At 47.5% G+C, this 20705-nt stretch overlaps 1 protein-coding gene across 1 annotated transcript in view; it reads left to right on the forward strand.

Moving 5' to 3' along the window:
• LOC146869470 (acidic mammalian chitinase-like) overlaps positions 1–20705 on the forward strand; it is a 181710-nt gene that overhangs the window by 54612 nt on the left and 106393 nt on the right. The window contains exons 3-7 of the mRNA XM_085636615.1: positions 7056–7112; positions 7577–7748; positions 9910–10034; positions 11447–11570; positions 12482–12664. Of these exons, the coding sequence (XP_085492741.1) occupies positions 7056–7112; positions 7577–7748; positions 9910–10034; positions 11447–11570; positions 12482–12664 (661 nt within the window). The remainder of the gene's footprint in view (positions 1–7055; positions 7113–7576; positions 7749–9909; positions 10035–11446; positions 11571–12481; positions 12665–20705) is intronic.

The raw sequence follows: 20705 nt of genomic DNA on the forward strand, positions 1-20705 counted from the left end.
AGGCATCGAGGAAGGCACGTTAGATGGGGCAATATAACCCATGCGAAGGCAAGTGTGGCACGACATATTCACGGGGTGGTGTTACAGTGCACATGGGCTAGAGTGTGTCATAGCATACGCACTAGCTGGTGGAATACAACACAGAGGTGTGAGGCACTCGGCGGGCACTGGTGGGTGTAACACAGCATTGGGCTCAGCCAGGAGCACGCTGTGACTCTCAAGTGAGGTTTGTCTCCTTTCCAGAGAGTAAAATATAAAGTATTACACATCCGGCGGTGGATGTGTGTTTTATTAACCATGAGGGGGGTTTCTTGCATAGTTTGGTCGAATTTTTGTTGAATCCCCTTTGAATGGCTTGGTGTGCGTGTATATTAAATGTGCCCGTCAATAGCTACCCATGTTTGTATAAATAAACAACAAGGGTGTCTACTTGGAGAGTACCCACCGGCGGGGGCGCCGGGATTAGGCACGGTAGGGCGTCAGACACGTCAGAGCTTCACTAGCGGTGTAAATACATTACATGTGGATTCATTCTATGCATAGCTGCCTTTTAATGATTCACGCAAATCGTCATGGTGATAGGTACATACGGTTTGTCCAGCATGTCCTAAGTGTTTCTATAAATATATATATTTTTTAAATAATAACAAAAGGCTGGCCCCGGGGGATGGCGTCCCCGGGACCATAAGTGGCCTGAGGAGGAGGGCAACGCAGCCCCCTCCTAAAGAATTTAAATTAAAAAAAGGCCATGACCCGGGGGTTGGGGTCCCCGGGGCCGATTAAGGCCTTGGGAGGGCCAAATTTTTTTCAAACAAAAAAATTAGGGTGCAGGCCCTGGGGGATGGGGTCCCAGGGCCAGTAAATTAGAAAAAGAAGGGGGGCCACACAGCCCTCCTTCTAAAAAAAAAAAAATAAAAGACCGGCATCGCGCCGGAGGCCACGCCCCCTCCTAGCAGCACTCTGCAAACGCACCCCCTGACCAGTTGTAAGTTGGGGAATTAATTCCCCTTCAATACTGAGGGTCCCTGAGGGCCAACTAGCCCAACAGGTATCTCCAGTATGCGCCAGGGAGCTGCGTTGCAGACAGGTGTTCTGAGGCCACGCCCCTTTTTACACCTCCATGCAACGCAGCTCTGTGGCGCTTACTGGAGGTACCTAGTGGGCTAGTTTGACCCTAGGGACCCTTAGGATTCAAGGGGACTTAATCTCTCAACTTAGAACGGCCACAGGGCGCGTTTACACAGTGGTGAAGGGAGGGGACGGGGCCTGAGGTGACATATGCAAACACTCCCTGTGGCACGTTTTAAGTTGGGGAAATAATTCCCCTTCAATCCTGAGGGACCCTGGGGGCCAACTAGCCCACCAGGGGCTTCCAGTAAGCGCCACTGCTCTGCGTTGCAGAGAGGTGGTGCAGGCCGTGCCCCTTTTTACACCTCTCTGCAATGGCGCTTACAGGACGTACCTAGTGGGCTATTTTGCCCCTAGGGATCCTTAGGATTCAAGGGTATTAATCTCCCAACTTAAAAAACGGCCACAGGGCGAGTTTACACAGTGGGGAAGTGAGGCGACAGGGCCTGAGGTGACGTGTGCAAACACGCCCTGTGGCACGTTTTAAGTTGGGCAAATAATTCCCCTTCAATCCTGAGGGCCCCTGGGGGCTAACTAGCCCACCAGGTGCTTCCAGTAAGCGCCACTGAGCTGCGTTGCAGAGAGGTGGTCAAGGCCGTGCCTCTTTTTACACCTCTCTGCAATGCAGCTCTGTGGCGCTTACTGGAGGTACCTAGTGGTCTAGTTGGACCCTAGGGACCCTCAGGATTCAAGGGGACTTAATCTCCCAACTTAAAGCGGCCACAGGGCGTGTTTACACAGTGGGGAAGTGAGGGGACGGGGCCTGAGGTGACGTGTGCAAACACGCCCTGTGGCGCGTTTTAAGAGGTAGTTTTAATCACCTGCCCTATTGTATACTAGGGGCTTACAGAGGAGGTCATGCTGATCACAGGGGGACCCCAACGCATAGTGTTCCCTAGTGTATGTAGGTGTTTTCACTGTATTCGGGAGTGTCTTTTAACATGGCACTGGCTCTAGGACTGGTTAGTCAGACTCGGTTAACACCAGTATCCGTCTGAAAAAGTTGAGGGTACAGGATGATTTTGCAACAAGGCTTCTTTCTGTTCTTCTGTTTGTTCTTTCTGCACGTTATCCTTCTTCCTGCACTTTTCTTCGTCTTTGAGGACTTCTATTGCTTCTTTCTGCATTTCTTTTTTTTCTTTCTGTGCATTTTTTCTTCTTTCTTCACATGTCCTATGTCTGTAGCCATAGTTAGAAATTAGCATTTAAAAAACCTTTGACATTCACTGAAAAAAACATAGGTTTCAGGCACGTTGTAGTTAGGAATTAGCATTTAAAAAACCTTAGAAATTCACTGAAAAAACCATAGGTTTCAGGGGGTTATAGTTAGCTGGACTTTTCACTCGTACAAAACCATTGAAATTCCCCCGTTATAGTTAGTTCAGCTAACTATAACTCGCGCGCCCGCAATGCACTGCTGATGACGTCACATATTACATCACTCATGACATGGTCAGTGACATCACTCATGACCTCACTGATTACATCTCAAATGACATCACTGATGACATCATCCAGTGAATGTGTGTTTTTCTGAAAATTACATGTTTTATATACGTATATATCTCCAGGTCGATGGAAGAATAAATGGGTATATAAGTGTCTAAATGGATGATTTGTTTTTGAAAAATTGATTGTATAACTGACTAAGTGTATCTCAGTGAATACATGGCTTAGTGAGTAATGTTTAAATATGTAAATATCTGTATCAGTCTCTCACTTTGTGTGTAAGTGGCTGCATGGGTTGGTGAGTAGCTACATGAGTCTATATAGGTTATTAGTTGGTTTTTTGAATATCAGTATGAGTGTCTGAGTCTGTATGGTTCGGTGGGGGGGGTATTACGTAGTGCACAAGTGCATGAATGAGTGACTCACTGTTTGTATGTGTTGAAGACAGCATGTGTGCAGGACTGTATGGGTGGATGAGTGTGTGCATGGGTGTGTTAGTGAGTAAATGACTGTCTCAATAGTGTCTGAGTAACTACATATGTTTTAAACTAGTATATGTGACGGTGTATATATGTGAGTATATGTGAGAGTGAGAGATTGAAAGCGTTCATGTATGAATAAGTATGTGTTTCTATAAGTGATTGTTTAAAAGACTAAGTATGTGTAGGTTTCTGTAGAATTAAGTGTGGTGGTGTGTGTAACTGTATATGCAAGTAAATGGATGTTTGATTCTTTATTAGCATGAGTGGCTATGTGTGTGTAACTCTATGGATGAGTGGCGTTGTGTAACAGGATGTATAGGTGTATGAGTACATATGATGAGTGAGTACATGTATGAGTGACTGTATAGGACTGTTGGTGAATGAGTGGATGTGTATGTAGATCTTAGAATTACTGAATAGGTTGTTGTAACTGATATTGGTATGTCCATTGTTTTGAAAATTTTAGTTTCAATTTTGAATGTGTGTATCAAAGGTTATATTAGGGGGAGAGGAGGTCTGCCACTCTATCACAAAGATGATGTCATCAGTGATGTCATTTGAGATGTCATGAGTGATGTCACTGACCATGTCATGAGTGATTTAATATGTGACGTCATCAGCAGTGCATTGCGGGCGCGCGAGTAACTATAACGGGGGAATTTCAATTTTGTACGAGTGAAAAGTCCAGCTAACTATAACGCCCCTGAAACCTATGGTTTTTTCAGTGTGTGTATAATATATATATATATATATATATATCACTTAAAAAACCATAGGTTTCACACATGTTATAGTTAGCTGGGCATTTCCATCGTAAAAAACCAATGAAATTCCCCCGTTATAGTTAGTGCAGGCAACTATAACTCACGCGACCGCAATCCTCTGCTGATGACGTCAGATATTACATCACTGTATTTAGACACTTATTTACCCATGTCTTCTTCCATTCATATTTAGCTATACATCTATTACATTTTTTTTTTCTTCAGAAAGACACATATGTCATCAGTGATGTAATATCTGACGTCATCAGCAGAGGATTGCGGTCGCGTGAGTTATAGTTGCCTGCACTAACTATAACGGGGGAATTTCATTGGTTTTTTTACGAGGGAAATGCCCAACTAACTATAACATGTGTGAAACCTATGGTTTTTTCAGTGAATTTGTACGGTGTTTTAAATGCTAAGTTATGTATTTATTAATATATTTTTTTTAAACAAAACTTTTTCACGGCGCAGAGAAGCCCATCCATAAACACAGCAAACAACAAGAGGCTCAATACTGGCACAAAAACAGCGTGCACTCTGGGACCAGTATTTTCCATTAAGTCACGTGAGTTTGTAAAACTTTAAACACGCAGCTGAATGCAATGTGCGTTTGAATCATTGACCTTCTACCTGTGAACAAGGCTGGAAGGCATAAACGTTAGGTGAAAGAAGGAACCTGCAGTGTTTGGACGATGAATAAACGCTGTTTTTGTGCCAGTATTGAGCCTCTTGTTGTTTGCTATATATATATATATATATATATATATATATATATATATATATATATATATATATATACACAAAAAAGAAGCAGAGAACTCTGGGTAGTTCTCAAGTTTAGGTGGAAAGCAGCTCCTGTATGGAGCACTCAACACCAGCGACACTCTAGATCTGCTCACCTCAAATGTCTGTTTTTCTATCAAAATCTTTAAGCATAGGATTAGCACAGTGCCATCCACGCCGAGATAGAAACGGACAAAGTCTTTTGCCATTTGTACAGCAAAGTCTTTAAGCATAGGTCTAGCACAGTGCTGTCCTTGCCGAGCTGTACAATGACAAAAGCCAATTACCACTCCAGGCACAATATTACAGCTTTGAATTGGTAAAATACCAATCAAGCCAACCTGAAATGAGTAAAAGCAACCCCTGACACAGTGTTTCGCTCTAATTAGAGCTCTTCAGAGAGGTATAGCTTTGTCCAGACACAAGGGAGCACCCAGTATAAGTCAAAAAAATACCCTTTCAGGCATAGAGTGACGAATAAATTATGCAAAAAAGAAGCAGAGAACTCTGGGTAGTTCTCAAGTTTAGATGGAAAGCAGCTCCTGTATGGAGCACTCTCAACACCAGCGACACTCTAGATCTGCTCACCTCAAATGGCCACAAATGGCAAAAGACTTTGTCCGTTTCTATCTCGGCGTGGATGGCACTGTGCTAATCCTATGCTTAAAGATTTTGATAGAAAAACAGACATTTGAGGTGAGCAGATCTAGAGTGTCGCTGGTGTTGAGTGCTCCATACAGGAGCTGCTTTCCACCTAAACTTGAGAACTACCCAGAGTTCTCTGCTTCTTTTTTGCATAATTTATTCGTCACTCTATGCCTGAAAGGGTATTTTTTTGATATATATATATATATACACACACACACCGTGGTTAACAGGAAAATTGCCCGGCTCTTCACGTATCTCAGATACTGGTCCCCACCAGTATTCTTTATTAGTATATCAAAAACCATCACTGAGATATATACACACATTAGACATCAATAAAAATCAAATCTTAGTTCATTTCTTTTTGTTTTAATGTATGTTTTCTTAAGCAGTCAAAATATAGCTGCAGTCTGTACAAAGCCAACACGTGTTTCACGCTCCACTGCGCTTCTTCAGGGCTGTTTACAAACATAGAACATTACATTTGGAATCTAAACAAAATACAACTTGAAATTCAGCGTAGTAAATTTATTTAACACACTGATGAGAAATCTATACAATTACAAATTATACTTGCCTCCATGTTCTCTATACCTTCTCATTTAGGGGCTACAGAAACCATACTACCACTGGTATTCCCAGGCGGTCTCCCATCCAGGTACTAACCAGGCCTGACCCTGCTTAGCTTCAGAAATCAATTGAGCACATATCTTCCTTCTCCACAAGCAGTTAGCCTAACACCTTTTTTCTTTTACCATACCTATACATCTATTTATTTATTTAAGCAAATAAAAAAATAAAGCTAATTTACCTTTTTATAGTCTCTTGATTTTGCTTTTTTTTCATCTTCTAAAGTTAGCACTTGTGCTTACACAAACATAATTTTAAATTGGTGAAAAAATATTACCATTATTTGAACTCTAGTAAGGACTTCCAACTAGTTTTCTTTAAATATTTATTTCATTATTTAATTCCATAAGTCTCATCTTATAACGATTTTAATCTCCAAGTTCATCATTGTCAGTATTTCTTAATGTATTAAGTTCCCCTTGATAAGGTCTGTGAAGAGTAAATAAAACACTTATAAATTCCATTTCTATTGGTACTCTTGGCAATTGATTCACTAGCCACTCTATCATCTCCTTAATACACTCTATATTAGAGGCAGAGATTATGTCCTTACACTTATAAATCCCTTAAAACCAGCAGTTCCCTCCCCACGAAAGTTGTAGTTAATCAAGTTAGAGAATATTATATAACGTATCCACTATGGGGAGACTGATACTATTTAAGGATAGAGGAACTCCATGATATACTCTCTACCTTGATATTTATTCACTGAAAAAAACACAGGTTACAGGCTCAGATTTCACTCATACAAACCATTTTAAATGAACGGCCATTCAGTTGACATGTGTTAGAAATGGTGTTGCTCAGTAGTACACGAAAAATAGTAATTTAGCTTAGTATATATCTATACATTTCAAAAGCGTTTGTGAAACCCACTCAGTGGAGGATGTCATCCGTGATGTCATTTGTGATGTAATGAATGATGTTACTGACCATGCCATGAGTGATGTAATATGTGAGGTTATTAGCAGTGCATTGCGGGAGCGTGAGTTATAGTTAGCTCAGGTAACTAACTATAACTGTTAAATTAAAATGGTTTTGTACGAGTGGAATCTAAGCCTAACTATAACGTCCTTACAAGTGTCTCTGGAGGTGATATTGTTAAACTTCTTGGGTGAGATTTTGCACAGACTGTCATAATTCTAAATAATAGTTTTTTGCTCCATAGGAATTCTGAACTTCTCACTCTGTTGGCAATTGGAGAATGGACCTTTGGCACGGGAAAGTAAGAGCTGCTTTTAGAATCAGAATGTTCTACTTTGGGTTGAGTGTGGTCAGTGATCTACATTGAAAACCAACAGAGTAGAGTTGGGAAGAGATAGTGAATAAGACTATGAAGGAGACAGTGAAGTCTGAGCAGATGTTCCATGAAGTTAGAGAAGGGAATATTCAGTGAGATTAGAGATGGACATGAGTTTAAACTCCGGGCTGAAAGGGGACGTATAAAGTGAAGTTGTAGATGATTACTGAAATTTGTGATTGTACTTCTGTTCAAGTGGTAGACTGAAGCTGGGGATTATATTCCTAATATTTAATGAGGTTTCAAGCTTTCATTGAAGTTGAAATTGATGAGTAAAGTCACAAAGTTAGAAATGTCAATACTGATTACCACAGTGATTGCAGTTGACGATCCAGGGTATAAAATATGTCCATGTAGCAAGAGCACCTTGTGATTGATCAGTTTTGTAGATTCACAGCCATGTCTGCCTCTGCGGCGAACCGTAAAATATTCATTGAGTCGGTGATTGACTGGCTGCGTTTGTATGGATTCGACGGACTGCACCTGTATTGGCCGTACCCAGGGAATGCGGACAGAGGGAGCCCTCCAGAGGACAAGCAGCGCTTCACCGTCCTGGTTCAGGTCAGAGAACATGTATAACGTTGAAATCTATGCAGAGACTGCCCTACCTGTAGGGAGCAGCTGAGGCCATTCCTAAAACCTGTCACAGGCGAAGTAAATGGCTAAAATCTGATGAACTTGTCATTAGAAGCCATTTTAGATAGCAGGGGGTTGTCCTCATCAAATTGAGATTGTACAATATGCCCATACCTTTGAAAGGATAGTAGAGCTGGGACAGAGCCAGTGATTGGCACACGTTCAACTCTCTGTGCTGTCATATTGGCTAATTCATCACACACTGCCCATGTTCCTTCTAGCCCCGCTCGCTGTGTCCAAGAGCCTCCCTCGCCTATGTATAGCCTCAGCTTCTCACAAGGACCATTGATGCCCATTGCCTCACCCTATATTTCTACTCCATGCAAGCCGCTCATACTGTCTACCCATGCAGCTGTGGTTGTGTATTACTCCTCAAACTGTCTCTCCATCGACCCTCTATCACCTGCAATTCACATATTTTTCCATGTATCCTTGGACCCCTTTCACTGCATCCATTTGGCCCCGGCTCCTCACACTGGGCCAAATTCCCAAACATCTGACTGTGTCTATAGCAGACGGACACACAAAGATTCACAAACCCTGAAAGCAGCTCTAAAAATGGATTCACAGTCCGGATGGCCATAGTCTTGCATGCACTTTTCTGAGAGAGCTCTTTAAACTTATGAGCAAACAGTAATCCTTGTGCCGCAGTGAGAATGATTGCATTCCTGAGGTGAGTGTGCTGTTTATAGATGGCAGAGAGTGAAAGTGCACATGTGGGAGGTGTTCGTCGTGTGCTCTGGTGACAGAGAGCAGTGTTGCACTCCTGAGGTGAGTGTGCTCTCTATAGATGGCAGAGAGTGAAAGTTAGGACAGCAGTGGACATGATAGCAGGGTGTACAGATAGGTGGCCCATGGATGCAACTCTCGCCCTCGTCCTGAGAGCCCGGGGTGTGATGGGAGTCTCACTTCAAGGTGTATGAGGGCTGAGTTAATGGAAGCGAGAGACACCCCACAAGGCAACACAGAACTGCTGGCAGAGAGTGCGAGCAAGACAGAGAGATGTCCCAGGTGCTGTTTCTACTCCCGGTTACTAAGGTGACTACAGGCAAGGAGACAAGAATCTGTGGCATTAAAAGACGAGTTCTGCTATGGCTTGTTATATCAGCGTGTACATTTATGCAAGCCCCTGTTTGTCAGCAGACACACACCAGAAGCATACACTCCTGCTGGTCACCGGAAAAATGCAGCTCAGAAGCAAGTGCTGCTCATGACGAGCGCTGTGCTGATTATGTATAATTAACAGCAGCGACGCTCGTGATGAGCTCCGTGATGATTATGGATGTGCAAGTGGGGCCTTAAAAAGAAAGTTCCCTTTGGACAAACATGAACAAAGAGTGGATGAAAACTGCAATTAGGCGGTGCTGCTTCCAAAATAAACGGAAGTGACGCATCGGATCTACAGCCAATAATAAGCCCGCATAGAAAAGCAATGCCAGAGTTTACTAATGGCAAGCGGCAGGAGAAATTACCAGGCAATAGGTGGAGTTTCACCCCTGATACAGATAACTTGATGTCTCGGAGAGACCGCGCATGCGCGCTGCCTAGACGAGACATAAAAACGAGGAGAAAAGTATTTCTCCTCGTCGCACCTCCTTATGCCTCCCATGGGTAGGCGTAGGATTCTGGCGCCTTCCCAGGTTTAAAAAATGTTGTAAATCTGGGAATGCCTCAAGTTGCATGGATGTGACGGGGGAACACTCGCAGCAACACCAGTGGAACTACCCTTTCACGCAGTTGTGTGAAAGGGAAACATTTTTACAAAGCCATAAAGTCATGCAGGGTGACTTTACATGGACGTGTAAATATGGGGAAGGCCATTGTGCTGCCAGTGCATCGATAAATGTGATGCACTGGTGGTGCAGTGGGCTAGTAAATAAGCCCCTCGAATAGGTCATGGAACAGGAAGATGGTAAGGGAGGAGTGACATTGTAGGTGAAGAAGTGAAGCGGTGAGAAGGTTTCACATTAACCCAGGTCCCCTAAGTTAGTGTATTGATCATGGTGACGTACTGTTGCAGACAAATATCCTTTGCAGGTTAGTGGAATGCATAACAATTGTGACTCTTGTCTGTATTTTTCACCAGGAACTGCTTGAAGCTTTTGAAGCCGAAGGCAAAGAGACAGGGCGCCCCAGACTGCTTGTCACTGCAGCTGTGTCTGGTGCCAAAGAAGCCATTGACACCGGATACGAAATTAAAAAAATTGGAGAGTAAGTACTCCAAATGGAGCGGACGGCTACCGTCAAAAGGAAACTGATGCAACCTTTCACTTTAGGAAGACATTTCATGCACACACAGGCTTTCACTGAGGGTCTCTCTGAAGTGCAAACCAGTGGGTTGGGTTTGATATCCTTACTCTCTCGTTCCATCTGAAGGATGCACTCGTCTGACTTTTCACCTTTTTTACCTTGTGTGCCAAAGACCTCTTGTTGGCACCTTCCGTAGGGTGGATGGGAGTAACCCCACAGTAGGGGCGATGGCCATAGAGTTGGCTTATGGAGGCTGATTAATCTTGGTGGAGTAATAGCACCCGGTACCTAGTTTGGGAAATTTCCTTTTAACTTATGACAATGAAAAGTTATTGGTGTCTGTAGCCTTCGTGTGGCACATGGAGCTTGTAAGTTTTTTGAGGCGGTGTGCCATCTCCTCTGAGTGATGGAGCTTATCTCCAGTCCTAAGCAGTGAGTGGCGACCGCTCTGTGATGGGCACTGCCATGTATTGCTGATGTCTCAGGGCCTTGGGTTCTACAGCACTAGGAAACATGAGGCCAGGCAGTTTTAACACTTGCCACTGTTGGGAACTTTCCAACATGTGCATGCTTCCAGTGTCTTACTTCCGGTGAAATCTCTACCTAATGGTGTTTATACAGACATCCGCATAACTAAACTTCCGGATCATTTTGTCAGAGCTCCTCTTTGGTGACTCTGCCACGTGTATGGGGTGGGCTGAGACACAAATGAATCTGCAATGGATTCCACAGCCCACTTCCATCGTGGCCTCGAGTGTTGGTGTTTTGGTGACTGGTACACTTAAGGGTTGGATCCAGGGAATTGGTTATTTGGTGACTGGTACAAACACCTGACGCGACTTCCTTGGTGTATTTGACTCTCCAGTAGCAGCTTGGTTAAGAAGGCAATGGTCACTAGCGGGTGGTATATAATTTTGGGACCAGATAATGCAATGAAATATAACTACTCCAAATCGGAAAGGGGAGGAGGACAGGCAGCATTTAGAGTTTTTAAATTAGTAATTGCAGGTTTTGCTCACCATATCTAGTTGTTTATTCAGTATCAAGTTGTCACCTAAAGCATTAATCCTAGGTTTCTTGGCTAGTTAGTAAGAAGATTCTTCCTCTAAATATTTGGGTAATGGTGGAAATAGGACTGGGTTTACCCAGAGTGTGTAGCACCTACAACCCTTCGTTAACTTGTGCCCCTTTTGTTCAGGAATTCATTTGTGAAGACACTGCTAGCTGTGGTGCTGCACCAGTTTTTACAGTGTGGATAATTCTGACATATTGATTTTCTAATGTCTGTATATCCAGGTGTGTCTCAAACGTCTCGACACGAATAACTTGCCGTACTTAGATAAGTAATTGTTGTGTATTTTATTTTTTGTAAGGCTTCTAGATTTCATCAGCGTAATGACCTTTGACTTCCATGGACCCTGGGACAATACCACAGGCTCCAACAGTCCTCTGAATAAAGGCATCAACGACTGGGGAGGTTATGCCTACTACAATTGCGTAAGAGCGCTCCTCCATCTCTTCTATATCTCTTGACATGTTGAAAAGTAGGGAGTTTTTTAGAGTATGGTGGATATCGGGAATCTGTCAAAAAGGAGCAGATGCCTCGTCCGCCAAACTCATGGTTCGTCTGTCATTTTAAAGGTACCTTATTTAAGCAGGTGCAACCTCAGCTGGCTTTGTGGCCTGAAACCTTAGACTAACGGCCCACCCACAATAGTGCAGTTGGTTAATGTAGGTCAGGACCACCGCCTCTTTAGGGCGGTCCATGTGCAGTAAATTGTTTTGGGTCGGGATCGCCCGGGAAAGCCTGAAGACCTGAATAGCAAGCAACAGAAATGACCCCCATGCGCTGGGAGAAAACTCTGCATCAGGGCCAGCTTTGCATTTTTTTGACTTTCAATAATAAACTTTTGGAAGTTTGCTTTTGAAAACCAATGTACGTCGCTGCGCTGGCATATCAAAGATGGTGTCCATACAGCAAATGATCAGTGCTTTCAGTGGTGACACCACAGTAGCTTCACTGCAGAAACACGCGTTCCCAGAAGGCAGCCGAGGATTTCTAAATCTGGTGACCAGTCTTCCAGAAGGGGAGCAGGGACCATAACTCTGACCTGGTTTGCCAGTGGTTTGTCCACCAGACTCTAATTGACATCAAATCTGTTATGAAAACAAAACATTTACCTAAGGCAATAGGAACAGTCAGTTGCCATTATTGAGTAATGCATTAATGACTGTAGCAGTAATGGCTGTTCTTTGTGAACTGTTAAAGCCACTGTGTCATTTATGTGTAAACCTTAAGACCTGGGCTTTGCTAAATATAGAATGTAAGCACATTGTGCAGCAAACTTTGATGTGTTCCATAACACCCTCTCTCACTCTTGACCATATTGCTGTGATTGTGTCTCCAGGAGTATGCTATGAATTACTGGAAGGAGAAGGGCGCACCAGCAGAGAAGCTACTGATGGGATTTCCAAGATATGGCTGGTCATTCATCATCCCTGGCAATGACACAACTCCGGGAGTTCAGATCATTGGCCCAGGCTCCCTTGGTGAATATACCAAGGTGCCAAGCATCCTAACTTATTTTGTGGTGAGCATCCCTTACAAATTCTTAACACCAAAGTGTTATTTGCTACCTGAGTTTGGGATGGATGGATGGATGGATGGATGACATAGCTGCTCCAACCTGGGCATCCCAGTGCTGAAGATCAGTCGGTGATTAAGCAGAGTAAGAACAAGAGTAGCTATGAGTGACAGAGGCAGGTTTTGATTTGTGGCTGAAAAAATGTTCCGATGTAACAGAGCGAATGTGCAATGGCAAGGAGTTCCAGAGTTTGGCAGCACCAAAAGCGAAGGAACGACCGCCATAATGGGATCTGTGGAATCAAGGAAAGGTAAGACATCTAAATCTAGATAATCCCCGAGGCTCTGGCAGTGCATACCATTCACCTTGAATATTTAGGTGCCGATTACGATCCTGGAAAAAATTTCCCCGTACGACTCGTATCCGGTCTTTTTACCGTACGAATCGTACAAGTGCCGTACAAACTGCCAACTACGATTCGCATGGGAAAAAGTCCATACGAATCGCATTGGGAATAATTCCCCACACGTCCTCGGGTCGGAAAATGTGCCCGACACGTCCCCGGACGAATTATCGTACAAATGTGAAAAGTGAAGTCCGACCGCGGAAGTACGATCCATCCCGTGCGTCCGATGTTACAACCGGATGGAAAAAGCACCGTCCGCACCGAACTCTCATAGCAACCATGGAGACATGTGCCCGCATACGCGCCCAACACTCCCCCCAGCCCCCGTATGTACGAGTCGAACCCCCACCCGTGTATGTACACCCGTGTATGTACACCCGTGTACGTACGCCCGTGTATGTACGAGACGTACCCCCACCCGTGAATGTACACCCCCGTACGGCCCGTACCCCCACCCGCGTATGTATGGATCGTACCCCCACCCCAACCGTGTATGTACGGCCCGTACCCTCACCCGCGTATGTATGGAGCGTACCCCCACCCCAACCGTGCATGTACGGACCGTACCCTCACCCGCATATGTATGGAGCGTACCCCTACCCCAACCGTGTATGTACGGCCCGTACCCTCACCCGTGTATGTATGGAGCGTACCTCCACCCCAACCGTGTATGTACGGCCCGTACCCTCACCCGCGTATGTATGGAGCGTACCCCCAACCGTGCATGTACGGCCCGTACCCTCACCCGCGTATGTATGGAGCGTACCCCCACCCCAACCGTGTTTGTACGGCCCGTACCCTCACCCGCGTATGTATGGAGCGTACCCCCACCCCAACCGTGTGTGTACGGCCCGTACCCTCACCCGCGTATGTATGGAGCGTACCCCACCCCAACTGTGTGTGTACGGCCCGTACCCTCACCCGCGTATGTATGGAGCGTACCCCCACCCCAACCGTGTGTGTACGGCCCGTACCCTCACCCGCGTATGTATGGAGCGTACCCCACCCCAACTGTGTGTGTACGGCCCGTACCCTCACCCGCGTATGTATGGAGCGTACCCCCACCCCAACCGTGTATGTACGGCTCGTACCCTCACCCACGTATGTATGGAGCGTACCCCCACCCCAACCGTGCATGTACGGACCGTACCCCCACCCGCGTATGTATGGAGCGTACCCCCACCCGTGTATGTACGGCTCGTACCCTCACCCGCGTATGTATGGAGCATACCCCCACCCCAACCGTGTATGTACGGCCTGTACCCTCACCCGTGTATGTATGGAGCGTACCCCCACCCCAACCGTGCATGTACGGACCGTACCCTCACCCGCGTCTGTATGGAGCGTACCCCCACCCCAACTGTGTATGTATGGCCCGTACCCTCACCCGCGTATGTATGGAGCGTACCCCCACCCCAACCGTGCATGTACGGCCCGTACCCTCACCCGCGTATGTATGGAGCATACCCCCCACCCCAACCGTGTATGTACGGCCCGTACCCTCACCCGCGTATGTATGGAGCGTACCCCCACCGTGTATGTACATGCCCGTACCCTCACCCGCGTATGTATGGAGCGTACCCCCACCCCAACCGTGTATGTACGGCCCGTACCCTCACCCGCGTATGTATGGAGCGTACCCCCACCCCAACCGTGTATGTACAGCTCATACCCTCACCCACGTATGTATGGCGCGTACCCCCACCCCAACCGTGCATGTACGGACCATACCCTCACCCGCGTATGTATGGAGCATACCCCCACCCCAACCGTGTTTGTACGGCTTGTACCCTCACCTGCGTATGTATGGAGCATACCCCGACCCCAACACCAGCACCTTCACCCAACATCGCGTATGTACGAGTCGTACCAAGCCAGAGACAAGGACAGCACTGTACAACCAAATGGCCGATGTCCACACCGTACACACGCTAAAAACACACGTACACAACCAGGACAAAGCAAAACACAAGCAGACTATTCGAATCGCACAAAGCCACAAAACATGTCCAACAAGCACAAATACAACACATTCACTGACCTGCAACTGCCAAACTCCCAAACAGAGGCCCAAAACACAACCACTCCTTATAACACACCCACCCAAAGTTCAAACACAGCCACACCCACCAATGGACCAATAAAATGGGCCCACAGACACAAACCATGAGCCTTTGCAACAGACTCACTGCTGCCAGACCCCACAGACCACCCACAGCACCATACTTGAACCTTTACTACACCTTACACTTGCACACCTTCACACAACCACCTTCACAAACACCCCCTCATCACATTCACACACACCTGCACACCCACAACCATCCACACCCACACCCCCCACAACCATCCACACCCACACCCCTCACCATGCCCACTAACAAGAATCCAAAGTTCACTAGCCAAGAGTTGGAGGTCCTTGTCGATGAAATCCTCAGTCGAGCCACACCTCTTTGGAACATTGGTCTGACAGACCAGCATTTCCGAAAAAACAGCCATGTGGCAGACGATTGTCGATGCTGTGAATGCTGTTGCGTCCACCAGAAGGACCAGGCATGAATGCCAAGCCAGGTGGTACGATCTGCGGAGGAGGGTCCGAGCCAAAATAACCGATGACCACAACCAGGCCAACATCACTGGAGGAGGGCCACCCCGCAGACGCATACAATACCAACCCTGGGAGGAGAGGGTGATGGCCATACTGCCGGTGGTGGCAGTGGACGGAGTAGAAGGACTCCAAGAGCCTGGTGAGTACACAAACAACTCACCTTACATGGGGGGAACGTCATCCACAACCAAACTCGCAATCATGCACGCAACCACCCCAAGCTATCGCATGACTCAACCACACTCCATAAACACGCACATGCCACTAGCGCCACCATGCCCCATGCACCCAGCTGGACAATCCCAAGTCACAGGCCACAGAAAACACCAACACAAGACACGGTAACCCGGATGGCGGGAGTGTGGGCCTCAAAAATCACATAGTGCAACTCAGAAGCAGACAACAATGCCCTCTGCCCATATGGCCAGGGCACAGCCAGACAAACAGTGTGTCCCCACACAGGAAAGACTTGCCAGCAAATGGCGGACGCCTTGCATTAAGACATGGGGGGTGAAGGCACTTTTTGCACATGACAGCAGCTAATGAACAGCCACCACTGTGAAAGAGTGGCAGCACACACCACCACAGCAGCAGCGCAGACACAGACACTACACCCAATGGGTGCCTGGAGATCAGAAACAAACTCACATGAACAAGCCAAGGGCCATTCAAAGATCTGCAAAAAGTGTGTGCCTAGGAAGCTGGGCTGAGGTGACAGAGGGTGACACACAGAGGGAGGGAGAGGGGGAAGAGAGAGGGAGGGAGACACAGGGTGACTGACAGCGGGAGGAGGCTGACACAGGGAGGGAGGGAGAGGGGGACAGAGAGGGAGTGAGAAAGGGACACACAGGGAGACCAATTCAGCCTTGGGTGGTGTGGGAATGTCTGCTCGTCAGCAGGTGGACTGCGTGCATGTAGACAAGGGTGGCCAGTGCCTGAATCCCCCCCTCTTCTCCATGGCAAAACACTGGGCCATGTCTCAACCTGTGCACGAGCACAACACCAGCTACCTGCATTATAGAAGTGTGTGGAACAACTCCATGGGCCCACGTACAGTGCAACACGGAAGGCGCCAATGCATGGCTCGCCACACCTGCTCACTCCACTGCTGACTGCAGTCACAATTGACGCAGCAAGTAAGACTGTCACACATAGGTAAAGTCTCAAAAGCTGTGGCCAAGGGACATACCCATGCACAAGTGCACTGTGAGTGGAATGCAAGACATATCCAAATACCCAGAGGAAATGTGCCAACTTTGAAACGAATGAAACATGGATGTTGCATGGAACAAAAATAACATTGTCTCTCTCTCACACAGGTCAACGTCGTGGATCACCCCCCAACACTGGGGGGGGGAAGACTCGCAGGACCCGGCTCTGTGGGATGACGATCCCACCGGCAGCGACGACTCTCACCACTCTGTGGACGACCCCGACCAACCTGGCCCCTCTGGTGTCCAACCACCTGCAGCACCTGCGTCAGGTACAACTGGGCCAACCACCGCCCAGCAGGCCCAGCAACATGCGGAGCAACATGCCTGTCTACTGCGACACCAAGGGCGGATGGAGGACAGACAGGCTGAGCTTGTGACGGTGTTCACGGAAATTCACCGTACACTCCGTCGGATAGCCGACAACATGGGCAACCCTCCCTGTGCCACCAGGCCAAGAACATCACCACCCACAGGGAGGGGATCAGGAGGAGGAGGAGACATCCGACGGAGCATCCCAAACATCGTCACGGCCTGCTTCTGAGGGTTCCCGCAGGAGGGCAGGTCGTCCACGGAAAAGACCGTGAGGGTCGGCGCTACAGCACCATCTCCCAGGACACCTGGCCTGGCACCTGGCCCACTGGACCAACAGCAGCATATCAGCAAAAGACATTCTCTGCCACATGGACTTGCTGGTCACTGTCTGACCAATGTTGACAAAGACTGGCATGGACTCTGATGATTTCCAATGGCAAGGACACCAACTCCCCCAGTGAACTTTGGATTCCACACACCCGGAAAGCCCCTCTTGTCATAACTCCCCCCCCCCCCAACACGTACCCCAACACAAATAAAAAGTTAAACGATAAAGATATGATGCCTACATTTTGCATTATTACCTTACATGTGTCTTGTAAAGTCGAACCATGCCTGAGTTCTCATATGACTTCAACCATCCATACCCTGGGGCCTGAGTCTGGCACAGGACACACATGGGTCACAATGTATTGGGCAAGACAGACATGGAGCACCATACACACCCGTGATGGGCCCAACCAGCTGAGGGGGTGGCCGCACAACCGTGCCGACAGACATATTGAGTACAGCGACAGTCATGCGCAGAGGTCAGGGATCATGTGGAGTGTCCTGGGGGGCACCCAGGTATGTGTAGACAGGTGGCAGAACCATGTCCTGCAAGCTTGTGTCGGGTGGATGCAGAGAATGGTGGCCTGGCCAACGTTGGATGCATGGGGATGGCACATGTCACAATACCCACAGTCATGGACATCATGCACAATACAGAGTCTAATCCCACACAAAAAGCTTGCATCTTGCTACTCTACACATAGACACATAGCCACTATCACGGAAAACCATGCGAGATGCTGTATGCACCGTGGCAACACAACAGCATTGACTGAGAAGAGGCACCTTGGAGGCATAGGGACACCTTTATTAGTCATGTATTCCTCAATGCAGAGGCAACTCGGAGTACGCATACACAGGTCATGTGGAGTAACATGTGGGTCCAACACTGGCACCCCCCTTCTGCAGCACAAATGCGTGATAGCCATGGAACTGGCACACAAGTGTCGGCTAACAGCTAAACACCCCCTGCTGCTCACGGAGAGGCTGCCATACACCATTGATCCTCTGATGTGGAAGTCCCACACCATGTTAAGCCAATGCAAACCGTATGTGTCCGAGGCCAGTGTTACACACATTGATGCCATCATCACAATCCACCATCCCATCACAGATGACTGTCAACAAGTCTGACCATCTATTCAGGTGTATCCAGCTACATGTAATGTGTCCCATGGTGATGCGACATGTCTGCAGAGGAACCAAACATCGACAGGGGCAGTGTGCACACATCGTAAACAACTGCCACACCCAATACACCCCTGATGCATCCCTTACCCTAAGGAGACTTCCAAACTTGTCCGTGCGTGTAACGCTGAGTCAGCACACGATGACGTGTCCATGAGGAATAGCAGTGACACAACAATGCAACTAGCAGACGGCATGCGCAAGTACCTGGGGATGAGAGACACACGAAGTCAGCCACAAAAAGCACAGCCACTTGCATGTGCATGTACTCGACACATGTAAGGATGACCACATGCTAGGTCACAATTATGACTGTGGAAATACACTCATCACTGGCACCATCACTCGAGTGACACATCCACACACACCTCTGACTCACGTGGCATACATGCAGATGGACACACACATGGCAACACATGCCACACGGGGACCAATGCGTGCACACACACACTGGTACTCACCACTAAGCAAAGAAGTCGTGTATGAGCCGACTCCGGATGTCCTCTTGCGGAACCACATCCTCCACATCACTAGCCCCATTGCCAAGCCCTTCGTCCTCCACGGGTGGATGGTCCTGATCATCTTGATCCAGGATGAGTGGCACAGCTTTCTCAACTGCCATGTTGTGCAGCATGCAGCAATCCATGAAGATTTTGCAGACCTTCGCCGGGGCATATGGGAGGGCGCCGCCGGTCTTGTGTAGGCACCTGAATCGGCTCTTCAGGAGGCCAAATGTCCTCTCTATCACTCGCCTTGTCCGGCCATAGGCGGTGTTGTAGCGGAGCTGGGCCGGCGTGCTGGGGTTGCGGAGAGGTGTGATCAGCCATGGCATGTTGGGATAGCCAGCGTCCCCTACATGGAAACCACATGGACATAAGTAGGACAGGAGAAGCGGTCGTGCTGGAAGTCTACGCAATATACAGGACAGACAGCGTGTACCCACCAACAACACATGCTCGTTCGTTGCGCAGCTGCGTCATCATTTCAGGCACCCTGCTACGCCTCATGATGTAGGCATCGTGTGCTGATCCTGGAAAACGAGCACAGACATGTGAAATCACCATGTTGGACAGACACACCACAAGGGCATTGATGGAGTGGTAGTGCTTGCTACCTCCTGTGCCTGTGGTGGTACCAAAGCCACATGTGTCCCATCTATGAACCCAATGACATGGGTCATCTCTCCCAGGGCATAGAATCCACGCTTGACCCCAGGCAACTGTTCAGGAGTTGGGAAATGGATGAACTCATCCAGGTGAAGCAACATGGCCTCTAAGAAATCATGCAGCACACGGCTGAACATGCTCTGGGACATGCCACCAACATGAGCTATGGTATATTGAAAGGTACCCGTGGCAAGAAAATGTAGGGATGCCATTACCTTCAGCTTGGGTGTCAGTGCCATAGGATGCCTGTGCAGCGGTTGCAGGTGTGGTGCCAGCCTTGCCGTCAACTCCTCAATCAACGGTTGTGGGAAGCGGTAGCAGCGTATACAGTCATTCTCCCGCATGTCAGCCAAGTCAGGAATTGGACAACAACAATTTAGATGTACTGAGCACATGTTAATCTGTCAATACACGTATGCTACATATTGAGTCAGGTATGTGCTACATGCCCTGGACACGTATGGCTGCCAGGTGACACTCCTACCAAGACTCGGCTACACACGGAGATTGTGAACCTCCACATCCCATGGCATGGGACTAGCTGTGTCCCAGTGTAAGTGAACAGCCAGACGCAACACAGGAGTGACATACATCAACATATCAGCAGAAGTAGGATGTCGATTGCAGAGACAGGTAGCAGAACACTAGAGCCACAGGTCACATGACATTACACTAGGACAGCCCACACACCTTGCCATTAAGGTGTACATGTCCTGACTCACCACACATACATTGAGCGGATGCAGACAGGTCCTTGTTATGCTACTCCGTGTCCCATGCATACATACACACCTTACATCCGATACCACATGTGGCCTGGTGT

This window comes from Triturus cristatus, chromosome 1_1 (assembly GCF_964204655.1).
Source record: "Triturus cristatus chromosome 1_1, aTriCri1.1, whole genome shotgun sequence".
In the NCBI taxonomy this organism is placed as follows: domain Eukaryota; kingdom Metazoa; phylum Chordata; class Amphibia; order Caudata; family Salamandridae; genus Triturus; species Triturus cristatus.